Source organism: Borostomias antarcticus (genome assembly GCF_949987555.1).
Source record: "Borostomias antarcticus genome assembly, chromosome: 13".
Taxonomy (NCBI): Eukaryota; Metazoa; Chordata; class Actinopteri; order Stomiiformes; family Stomiidae; genus Borostomias; species Borostomias antarcticus.
The window spans coordinates 1,688,661-1,701,160 of NC_140246.1; the positions used below are offsets into that span (position 1 = coordinate 1,688,661).

The window sequence follows — 12,500 nt, forward strand, 5'->3', positions numbered from 1 at the left end:
ACCCACACACACAGGAGGCCTACACTCACACACACACACACACACACACACACACACACACACACAGGAGGCCTAAACCCACACACCCACACACACACACACAGGAGGCCTATACCCACACACCCACACACACAGGAGGCCTACACACACACACACACACACACACACAGGAGGCCTACACCCACACAGAGACTGACAGAGAGAGGCAGATCATCTTACATGGAGGATATGGAATACAGGGATGTGGATCTGCTGCTGATTGAGGAGCTGAGGAGGTCAGAGACCACTGACAAGCTGCCTTTCCTTAGTAGAGAAGAACACACACACACACACACGCATGCACACACGCATGCACACACGCATGCACACACACACACACGCACACACGCGCGCGCACACACACACACACACACACACACACACACACACACACACACACACACACACACACACACACACACACACACACACACACACACACACACACACACAGTGACCTCGCATGGGTCGAAGCAAGGCAGAGTGTCAGAGGGAGAATACACACACACCTGACAAGGGTCAAACAGGCACACCTTGCATGGTTTATAGACATACAGTATTGAAGAGGTCAAAACACCCAAGTGTCGACACATATGCACACAGACAGAGACACTATGCTTACACACACACACACACATACAAGCACACATACAAGCACACACCCACGTTCTGTCGTAGGGCAGATAGTCCCTCTAGGGTTCAGTGGGGCCTCTCTCCAGCCCAGCCCAGCCCAGCCCAGCCCAGCCCAGCCCAGCCCAGCCCAGCCCAGCCCAGCCCAGCCCAGCCCAGCCCAGCCCAGCCCAGCCCAGCCCAGCCCAGCCCAGCCCAGCCCAGCCCAGCCCAGCCCAGCCCAGCCCAGCCCAGCCCAGCCCAGCCCAGCCCAGCCCAGCCCAGCCCAGCCCAGCCCAGCCCAGCTCTCTGCTGTGCTACATTAATGAAATGAACATATGTTCTGTTTCTGTAGCTACAGAAGTATGTAACCACAGTTTAGTGCATGTTTTCTGATGTTAGCATCCTTAACTAGGGTATGTGTTGTGGACTAAATGCCGTTGCATTCAAGTGTCCCATTTTTCCTTTTAAGGCTGTGCATTTTCAGCAATGCTTTTGCAATTTCTCTTGTCAGCATTCGCGCGCATTTTCTGAAGGAAATTTATTTTATTCTAGTAATGTTTTTTAAGTGTACTAACCCTAACCCATAAATATTGTTAATGACAAGCAGCCGTTTCATTTCAGCTCAGTGTGTAGAAATGCAGCGATACTAACAAACATGAATATCTGCTAACGTCTTACTGCACACGTCAACAGTATGACCATCTGTGACAACACTAGTAGTGTCAGGAGGCCCACCACCCCCCTGAAACACTGAACCTTAACCCTCTGGGTTACCAGACTAACCCTAACCCTGGTTTACCAGACTAACCCTAACCCTGGTTTACCAGACTAACCCTAACCCTCTGGTTTACCAGACTAACTAACCCTCTGGTTTACCAGACTAACTCTAACCCTGGTTTACCAGACTAACTCTAACCCTGGTTTACCAGACTAACTCTAACCCTGGTTTACCAGACTAACTCTAACCCTGGTTTACCAGACTAACTCTAACCCTGGTTTACCAGACTAACCCTAACCCTGGTTTACCAGACTAACTCTAACCCTGGTTTACCAGACTAACCCTAACCCTGGTTTACCAGACTAACTAACCCTGGTTTACCAGACTAACCCTAACCCTGGTTTACCAGACAAACCCTGACCCTGGTTTACCAGACTAACCCTAACCCTGGTTTACCAGACTAACTCTAACCCTGGTTTACCAGACTAACTAACCCTCTGGTTTACCAGACTAACCCTAACCCTGGTTTACCAGACTAACCCTGACCCTGGTTTACCAGACTAACCCTAACCCTGGTTTACCAGACTAACCCTAACCCTGGTTTACCAGACTAACTCTAACCCTGGTTTACCAGACTAACTAACCCTCTGGTTTACCAGACTAACCCTAACCCTGGTTTACCAGACTAACCCTGACCCTGGTTTACCAGACTAACCCTAACCCTGGTTTACCAGACTAACTAACCCTGGTTTACCAGACTAACCCTAACCCTGGTTTACCAGACTAACCCTGACCCTGGTTTACCAGACTAACCCTACACTGGTTTACCAGACTAACTAACCCTCTGGTTTACCAGACTAACCCTAACCCTGGTTTACCAGACTAACTAACCCTCTGGTTTACCAGACTAACCCTAACCCTGGTTTACCAGACTAACTAACCCTCTGGTTTACCAGACTAACCCTAACCCTGGTTTACCAGACTAACCCTGACCCTGGTTTACCAGACTAACCCTGACCCTGGTTTACCAGACTAACCCTGACCCTGGTTTACCAGACTAACCCTAACCCTGGTTTACCAGACAAACCCTAACCCTGGTTTACCAGACTAACCCTGACCCTGGTTTATCAGACTAACCCTGACCCTGGTTTACCAGACTAACCCTAACCCTGGTTTACCAGACTAACCCTGACCCTGGTTTACCAGACTAACCCTAACCCTGGTTTACCAGACTAACCCTAACCCTGGTTTACCAGACTAACCCTGACCCTGGTTTACCAGACTAACCCTAACCCTGGGTTACCAGACTAACCCTAACCCTGGTTTACCAGACTAACCCTGACCCTGGTTTATCAGACTAACCCTAACCCTGGTTTACCAGACTAACCCTAACCCTGGTTTACCAGACTAACTCTAACCCTGGTTTACCAGACTAACTAACCCTCTGGTTTACCAGACTAACCCTAACCCTGGTTTACCAGACTAACCCTAACCCTGGTTTACCAGACTAACCCTAACCCTGGTTTACCAGACTAACTAACCCTCTGGGTTACCAGACTAACTCTAACCCTGGTTTACCAGACTAACCCTAACCCTGGTTTACCAGACTAACTAACCCTGGTTTACCAGACTAACCCTAACCCTGGTTTACCAGACTAACTAACCCTGGTTTACCAGACTAACCCTAACCCTGGTTTACCAGACTAACTAACCCTGGTTTACCAGACTAACCCTAACCCTGGTTTACCAGACTAACCCTAACCCTGGTTTACCAGACTAACCCTAACCCTGGTTTACCAGACTAACTAACCCTCTGGTTTACCAGACTAACCCTAACCCTGGTTTACCAGACTAACCCTAACCCTGGTTTACCAGACTAACCCTGACCCTGGTTTACCAGACTAACCCTAACCCTGGGTTACCAGACTAACCCTAACCCTGGTTTACCAGACTAACTCTAACCCTGGTTTACCAGACTAACCCTAACCCTGGTTTACCAGACTAACTAACCCTGGTTTACCAGACTAACTAACCCTCTGGTTTATCTGCCAACTCGCCTTCATAGTTTGGGTGAAATTATACCAAGAGCTGGGATAGCCATTCAGTTTACATCACAGCTAGTGTGTGTGTGTGTGTGTGTGTGTGTGTGTGTGTGTGTGTGTGTGTGTGTGTGTACCTGGACATGGACTGGGGCATCTTGGCTGTGGAGTTCTTCTCCCTGCTGTTGCTCAGGTCTTTGCTGGAGAGCAGGTCAGAGAGGGTCTCTCCCACACCTGTCCTTCCCAGCGAGGGCTCCCCCTGCTGGGCTCTCAGGTCCAGCCCTGCCCCCTGCTCCTCTCCACCAGCCTGGCCCTCTGCTGGGGCCTCCCCCGCCTCCTCCAAACCCCACCCCCCGGCAGCCTTGGCCGCGCCCCTCTCCTCCAGCGACGCCTTGCGTTTGGGGTCGAGCGGCAGAGACGAGGAGCAGGTGGGGATGAGGGGGGCGGGGCCATGGGACGCGCCGCCTTCAGTCCCTCCTCCTCCACACAGGAGCTGGTCCACGGTACACGCCCCCCCGGGCCCCGCCCCCTCCGAGGGCACGGCGGCCTCCCCTCCTCCCTCCCCTCCGTCCCCGGCCGCCTCCGGGGGGCCCCGGCTCTCCGAGGGGGACATCTCGGAGCCCAGCGGGGAGCCGGGGCCCTCGGGCTGGGGGGCGGGCTGGAGGAGCAGGGTCACCTCCGCGCTCTTCAGCAGGACCCCCAGGCACACGCTGAAGGGCTGGTGGTCGGCGGGCGCGGCGGGCGTGGCGGGCGGGGCGCGGGGGCGTCGCCCGCCCATGTCCTCCAGGTCCTGCTGCAGCGTCTGCTGGAGCGCCTTGATGCTGCGCTGCAGACGCATGAGGAACACGTACTGCCTGTGGCTCACCTGGACACACAGACACACACACACACACAGGAACACACACAGGAACACACACACACACACACAGGAACACACACACACACACACACACACAGGAACACACACACACACAGGAACACACACGCACACACACGGACAAACACACGCGCACACACACACATACTCATTAATGCCCTTAGAAAAACACAGATGGTCTCAAAACACAGGTAGGTAATCTACACACATTAAAGGAAGCGCTCTTATTAATGAGCAATACGCCTCAGACCTCAGAAGCTCATCAGCTATTTAGCACTTCTAACGCAGTGTTAATGTTCTCAGTATCTAACGCAGTGTTAATGTTCTCAGTATCTAACGCAGTGTTAATGTTCTCATCATCTAACGCAGTGTTAATGTTCTCAGTATCTAACGCAGTGTTAATGTTCTCAGTATCTAACGCAGTGTTAATGTTCTCAGTATCTAACGCAGTGTTAATGTTCTCAGTATCTAACGCAGTGTTAATGTTCTCACTATCTAACGCAGTGTTAATGTTCTCAGTATCTAACGCAGTGTTAATGTTCTCAGCATCTAACGCAGTGTTAATGTTCTCAGTATCTAGCGCAGTGTTAATGATCTCAGTATCTAACGCAGTGTTAATGTTCTCAGTATCTAACGCAGTGTTAATGTTCTCAGTATCTAACGCAGTGTTAATGTTCTCAACATCTAACGCAGTGTTAATGTTCTCAGTATCTAACGCAGTGTTAATGTTCTCAGTATCTAACGCAGTGTTAATGTTCTCAGTATCTAACGCAGTGTTAATGTTCTCAGTATCTAACGCAGTGTTAATGTTCTCAGCATCTAACGCAGTGTTAATGTTCTCAGTATCTAACGCAGTGTTAATGTTCTCAGTATCTAACGCAGTGTTAATGTTCTCAGTATCTAACGCAGTGTTAATGTTCTCAGCATCTAACGCAGTGTTAATGTTCTCAGTATCTAACGCAGTGTTAATGTTCTCAGTATCTAACGCAGTGTTAATGTTCTCAGTATCTAACGCAGTGTTAATGTTCTCAGTATCTAACGCAGTGTTAATGTTCTCAGTATCTAACGCAGTGTTAATGTTCTCAGTATCTAACGCAGTGTTAATGTTCTCAGTATCTAACGCAGTGTTAATGTTCTCAGTATCTAACGCAGTGTTAATGTTCTCAGCATCTAACGCAGTGTTAATGTTCTCAACATCTAACGCAGTGTTAATGTTCTCAACATCTAACGCAGTGTTAATGTTCTCAGCATCTAACGCAGTGTTAATGTTCTCAACATCTAACGCAGTGTTAATGTTCTCAACATCTAACGCAGTGTTAATGTTCTCAGTATCTAACGCAGTGTTAATGTTCTCAGTATCTAACGCAGTGTTAATGTTCTCAACATCTAACGCAGTGTTAATGTTCTCAGCATCTAACGCAGTGTTAATGTTCTCAGTATCTAACGCAGTGTTAATGTTCTCAGTATCTAACGCAGTGTTAATGTTCTGAGTATCTAACGCAGTGTTAATGTTCTCATCATCTAACGCAGTGTTAATGTTCTCAGTATCTAACGCAGTGTTAATGATCTCAGTATCTAACGCAGTGTTAATGTTCTGAGTATCTAACGCAGTGTTAATGTTCTCATCATCTAACGCAGTGTTAATGTTCTCAGTATCTAACGCAGTGTTAATGTTCTCAGTATCTAACGCAGTGTTAATGTTCTCAGTATCTAACGCAGTGTTAATGTTCTCAGTATCTAACGCAGTGTTAATGTTCTCAGTATCTAACGCAGTGTTAATGTTCTCATCATCTAACGCAGTGTTAATGTTCTCAGTATCTAACGCAGTGTTAATGTTCTCAACATCTAACGCAGTGTTAATGTTCTCAGTATCTAACGCAGTGTTAATGTTCTCAGTATCTAACGCAGTGTTAATGTTCTCAGTATCTAACGCAGTGTTAATGTTCTCAGTATCTAACGCAGTGTTAATGTTCTGAGTATCTAACGCAGTGTTAATGTTCTCATCATCTAACGCAGTGTTAATGTTCTCAGTATCTAACGCAGTGTTAATGTTCTCAGTATCTAACGCAGTGTTAATGTTCTCAGTATCTAACGCAGTGTTAATGTTCTCAGTATCTAACGCAGTGTTAATGTTCTCAGTATCTAACGCAGTGTTAATGTTCTCAGTATCTAACGCAGTGTTAATGTTCTCAGTATCTAACGCAGTGTTAATGTTCTCAACATCTAACGCAGTGTTAATGTTCTCAGTATCTAACGCAGTGTTAATGTTCTCAGTATCTAACGCAGTGTTAATGTTCTCAGTATCTAACGCAGTGTTAATGTTCTCATCATCTAACGCAGTGTTAATGTTCTCAGTATCTAACGCAGTGTTAATGTTCTCAACATCTAACGCAGTGTTAATGTTCTCAGTATCTAACGCAGTGTTAATGTTCTCAGTATCTAACGCAGTGTTAATGTTCTCAGTATCTAACGCAGTGTTAATGTTCTCAGTATCTAACGCAGTGTTAATGTTCTCAACATCTAACGCAGTGTTAATGTTCTCAGTATCTAACGCAGTGTTAATGTTCTCAGTATCTAACGCAGTGTTAATGTTCTCAGTATCTAACGCAGTGTTAATGTTCTCAGTATCTAACGCAGTGTTAATGTTCTCAGTATCTAACGCAGTGTTAATGTTCTCAGTATCTAACGCAGTGTTAATGTTCTCAGTATCTAACGCAGTGTTAATGTTCTCAGTATCTAACGCAGTGTTAATGTTCTCAGTATCTAACGCAGTGTTAATGTTCTCAGTATCTAACGCAGTGTTAATGTTCTCAGTATCTAACGCAGTGTTAATGTTCTCAGTATCTAACGCAGTGTTAATGTTCTCAGTATCTAACGCAGTGTTAATGTTCTCAGTATCTAACGCAGTGTTAATGTTCTCAGCATCTAACGCAGTGTTAATGTTCTCAGTATCTAACGCAGTGTTAATGTTCTCAGTATCTAACGCAGTGTTAATGTTCTCAGTATCTAACGCAGTGTTAATGTTCTCAGTATCTAACGCAGTGTTAATGTTCTCAGTATCTAACACAGTGTTAATGTTCTCAGTATCTAACGCAGTGTTAATGTTCTCAGTATCTAACACAGTGTTAATGTTCTCAGTATCTAACGCAGTGTTAATGTTCTCAGTATCTAACGCAGTGTTAATGTTCTCAACATCTAACGCAGTGTTAATGTTCTCAGTATCTAACGCAGTGTTAATGTTCTCAGCATCTAACGCAGTGTTAATGTTCTCAGTATCTAACGCAGTGTTAATGTTCTCAACATCTAACGCAGTGTTAATGTTCTCAGTATCTAACGCAGTGTTAATGTTCTCAGTATCTAACGCAGTGTTAATGTTCTCAGTATCTAACGCAGTGTTAATGTTCTCAGTATCTAACGCAGTGTTAATGTTCTCAACATCTAACGCAGTGTTAATGTTCTCAGTATCTAACGCAGTGTTAATGTTCTCAGTATCTAACGCAGTGTTAATGTTCTCAGTATCTAACGCAGTGTTAATGTTCTCAGCGTCTAACGCAGTGTTAATGTTCTCAGTATCTAACACAGTGTTAATGTTCTCAACATCTAACGCAGTGTTAAGGTTCTCAGTATCTAACGCAGTGTTAATGTTCTCATCATCTAACGCAGTGTTAATGTTCTCAGTATCTAACGCAGTGTTAATGTTCTCTGTATCTGACGCAGTGTTAATGTTCTCAGCATCTAACGCAGTGTTAATGTTCTCAGTATCTAACGCAGTGTTAATGTTCTCAGTATCTAACGCAGTGTTAATGTTCTCAGTATCTAACGCAGTGTTAATGTTCTCAACATCTAACGCAGTGTTAATGTTCTCAGCATCTAACGCAGTGTTAATGTTCTCAGTATCTAACGCAGTGTTAATGTTCTCAGTATCTAACGCAGTGTTAATGTTCTCAGTATCTAACGCAGTGTTAATGTTCTCAGTATCTAACGCAGTGTTAATGTTCTCAGTATCTAACGCAGTGTTAATGTTCTCAGTATCTAACGCAGTGTTAATGTTCTCAGTATCTAACGCAGTGTTAATGTTCTCAGTATCTAACGCAGTGTTAATGTTCTCAGCATCTAACACAGTGTTAATGTTCTCAGTATCTAACGCAGTGTTAATGTTCTCAGTATCTAACGCAGTGTTAATGTTCTCATCATCTAACGCAGTGTTAATGTTCTCAGTATCTAACGCAGTGTTAATGTTCTCAGTATCTAACGCAGTGTTAATGTTCTCATCATCTAACGCAGTGTTAATGTTCTCAGTATCTAACGCAGTGTTAATGTTCTCAGTATCTAACGCAGTGTTAATGTTCTCAGTATCTAACGCAGTGTTAATGTTCTCTGTATCTGACGCAGTGTTAATGTTCTCAGCATCTAACGCAGTGTTAATGTTCTCAGTATCTAACGCAGTGTTAATGTTCTCAGTATCTAACACAGTGTTAATGTTCTCAGTATCTAACGCAGTGTTAATGTTCTCAGCATCTAACGCAGTGTTAATGTTCTCAGTATCTAACGCAGTGTTAATGTTCTCAGTATCTAACGCAGTGTTAATGTTCTCAGTATCTAACGCAGTGTTAATGTTCTCAGTATCTAACGCAGTGTTAATGTTCTCAGTATCTAACGCAGTGTTAATGTTCTCAGTATCTAACGCAGTGTTAATGTTCTCAGTATCTAACGCAGTGTTAATGTTCTCAGTATCTAACGCAGTGTTAATGTTCTCAGTATCTAACGCAGTGTTAATGTTCTCAGCATCTAACGCAGTGTTAATGTTCTCAGTATCTAACGCAGTGTTAATGTTCTCAGCATCTAACGCAGTGTTAATGTTCTCAGTATCTAACAGTGTTAATGTTCTCAACATCTAACGCAGTGTTAATGTTCTCAGTATCTAACGCAGTGTTAATGTTCTCAGTATCTAACGCAGTGTTAATGTTCTCAACATCTAACGCAGTGTTAATGTTCTCAGTATCTAACGCAGTGTTAATGTTCTCAGCATCTAACGCAGTGTTAATGTTCTCAGTATCTAACGCAGTGTTAATGTTCTCAGCATCTAACGCAGTGTTAATGTTCTCAGTATCTAACAGTGTTAATGTTCTCAACATCTAACGCAGTGTTAATGTTCTCAGTATCTAACGCAGTGTTAATGTTCTCAGTATCTAACGCAGTGTTAATGTTCTCATCATCTAACGCAGTGTTAATGTTCTCAGCATCTAACGCAGTGTTAATGTTCTCAGTATCTAACGCAGTGTTAATGTTCTCAGCATCTAACGCAGTGTTAATGTTCTCAGTATCTAACGCAGTGTTAATGTTCTCAGTATCTAACGCAGTGTTAATGTTCTCAGTATCTAACGCAGTGTTAATGTTCTCAGTATCTAACGCAGTGTTAATGTTCTCAGTATCTAACGCAGTGTTAATGTTCTCAACATCTAACGCAGTGTTAATGTTCTCAGTATCTAACGCAGTGTTAATGTTCTCATCATCTAACGCAGTGTTAAGGTTCTCAGTATCTAACGCAGTGTTAATGTTCTCAACATCTAACGCAGTGTTAATGTTCTCAGTATCTAACGCAGTGTTAATGTTCTCAGTATCTAACGCAGTGTTAATGTTCTCAACATCTAACGCATTGTTAATGTTCTCAACATCTAACGCAGTGTTAATGTTCTCAGTATCTAACGCAGTGTTAATGTTCTCAGTATCTAACGCAGTGTTAATGTTCTCAACATCTAACGCAGTGTTAATGTTCTCACTATCTAACGCAGTGTTAATGTTCTCAGTATCTAACGCAGTGTTAATGTTCTCAGTATCTAACGCAGTGTTAATGTTCTATCTAACGCAGTGTTAATGTTCTGAGTATCTAACGCAGTGTTAATGTTCTCAGTATCTAACGCAGTGTTAATGTTCTCAGTATCTAACGCAGTGTTAATGTTCTCAGTATCTAACGCAGTGTTAATGTTCTATCTAACGCAGTGTTAATGTTCTGAGTATCTAACGCAGTGTTAATGTTCTCAGTATCTAACGCAGTGTTAATGTTCTCAGTATCTAACGCAGTGTTAATGTTCTCAGTTTCTCACCTGGAGGCTCAGATGTCTCTGCACGTGCACCAACACGTGCACGTCGGCGTCTTTACCGGCCGAGGGCGAAGGGGAGGGAGGGGAGGGGGGGCTGTCCGGGGGGAGGGGCTTGTGGAGCCCATTGCTGGGGGGCGGGGCCCCGTTGCCGTGCAGCGCGGCGTCGGCGCTGTAGAACTCCTTCAGCAGCCTCTTCCTCTCCCTCCGCTCCACGGCCTCCAGAGACTCGCTACGGGGCACGCCCCTAGGCCCCGCCTCCCCCCCCCGGGACCCCCCCCTGGCCGCCGCCTGGCCCCGCAGCCTCTCCTGGTGCTGGGCGTGGCGGGCCGGCTGGCAGGCCCACACGGTGAGGGGGAAGGCGTCTACGAAGGGCTGCGGCCGGCCCCTCCCCCCCCGCGACCCCTCGTAGTCCACCCAGAACTGGGAGAAGTGCAGCGCCCACAGGTCGGAGGCGGCGGGCGCCTTGAGGGCGTCAGCGCCCAGCGTGGGCGCCACCAGGCCCCGGTACACGTCGTGCAGCCTGGTGTCGCGCTCGTGGGCGTGGCGCTGGAAGACGGGGTGGAGCAGCGGGAAGGAGGCGGAGTCGCGAGGGAAGGCGGAGAAGGAGGCGGAGAAAAAGCTCTCCTGGCGGAAGGACTGGAGGAAGGCCTCGAGGTGGGAGCGCGTGCAGTTGGGGGGGTGGCGCGTGTTGGTGGCCACCATCTCCGAGGTCTGGACGGAGACGGCGCGCGGGAGGTCCGCCGGGCACGTGGGGTCCCGGTCGGAGGGGATCACCAGCTGTGGGGGGAACAGGACACCCGATAGGTCAGCGGACGGTCGGAGGGGGCGCGCGCGCGTCTGAGTCAAGGTTATTACAGTTAACGAAAACTAACTAGAAAAACAGGTGTGAAAAAACATTTTAGGTAACTGAAATAAAAATAAAAACTAGGCTTTCCAAAAAAAAACGATAACTAACTACAACTGTAACTAAAACGCAGCGCAGAAGAAAAAATAAATATAACTAATACTGAAACTAATAAAAACTAAACTAAAACAAAGCATTTTCAAAAAGTACAAACTAAACTAAACTAGCAAACCTGCTTTAAAAACGATTAAAACTGAACAGAAATGGAAAACAAAAAGCTAAAATTATATAAAAATAAAAACAGCATAAGGATTCTCCCCTTGGTCTGCGTGCGGGGGAGGTGGGCGGAGCGTACCTTGAGCATGAGGCCGTCCACCTTGACGTCCACGTGCTCGTCGGGCTTCTGCGAGTCGTTGAGCTTGTAGAGCTCCATGAACTGCTCCAGGCTCTGCTGCAGGTCCAGCCCGAACAGGTGCAGCCACACCAGGCTGCGCGAGTCCAGCACCAGCTGCAGCGCGTTCAGCTGGACGTACAGGTTAGGGCACGGGACTGAGGGGGAGGGAACACAGCGCGTTCAGCTGGACGTACAGGTTAGGGCACGGGACTGAGGGGGAGGGAACACAGGCCATCGGAATCAGCTGGGCGTACAGGTTAGGGCACGGGACTGAGGGGGAGGGAACACAGGCCATCGGAATCACAATCAGAATTTGTTTATTGACATTGTACTTTACATATATAGGATTTTTTTCTTGCTTACAACAATACAACATGGACAAGTGCAAGGACAGGACGGGACGGGACGGGACGGGACGGGGCGGGGCGGGGCGGGACGGGACGGGACGGGACGGGGCGGGACGGGGCGGGGCGGGGCGGGGCGGGGCGGGACGGGACGGGACGGGACGGGACGGGACGGGACTTTCACAGGAACTGTCAACCTTGTTTCTGGACCGTGGGGATGCCTGGTCTGAAGATAGGCTAGGATGCCAGGATGGAGGGGGTCTTACTGGGGTATTCTGGCTAGGGGAGGGTGTAGGGATGCCAGGATGGAGGGGGTCTTACTGGGGTAGTCTAGCTAGGGGAGGGGGTCTTACTGGGGTAGTCTAGGGGAGGGGGTCTTACTGGGGTAGTCTGGCTAGGGGAGGGGGTCTTACTGGGGTAGTCTGGCTAGGGGGTCTTACTGGGGTAGTCTGGCTAGGGGAGGGGGTCTTACTGGGGTAGTCTGGCTAGGGGAGGGGGTCTTACTGGGGTAGTCTGGCTAGGGGAGGGGGTC

General features: G+C 47.0%; 1 protein-coding gene across 2 annotated transcripts in view; it reads right to left on the bottom strand.

Moving 5' to 3' along the window:
* The window catches only part of bltp3b (bridge-like lipid transfer protein family member 3B), a 52,743-nt gene that overhangs the window by 13,577 nt on the left and 26,666 nt on the right, over positions 1 to 12,500 (bottom strand). The window contains exons 13-16 of one of the 2 annotated variants that reach the window (XM_084447501.1): positions 11,586 to 11,779; positions 10,390 to 11,163; positions 3,546 to 4,273; positions 220 to 303 (exon numbers count right to left, since the gene is read on the bottom strand). In XM_084447501.1, coding sequence (XP_084303627.1) covers positions 220 to 303; positions 3,546 to 4,273; positions 10,390 to 11,163; positions 11,586 to 11,779 — 1,780 coding nt within the window. The remainder of the gene's footprint in view (positions 1 to 219; positions 304 to 3,545; positions 4,274 to 10,389; positions 11,164 to 11,585; positions 11,780 to 12,500) is intronic. The other variant, XM_084447500.1, reaches the window with a different exon arrangement.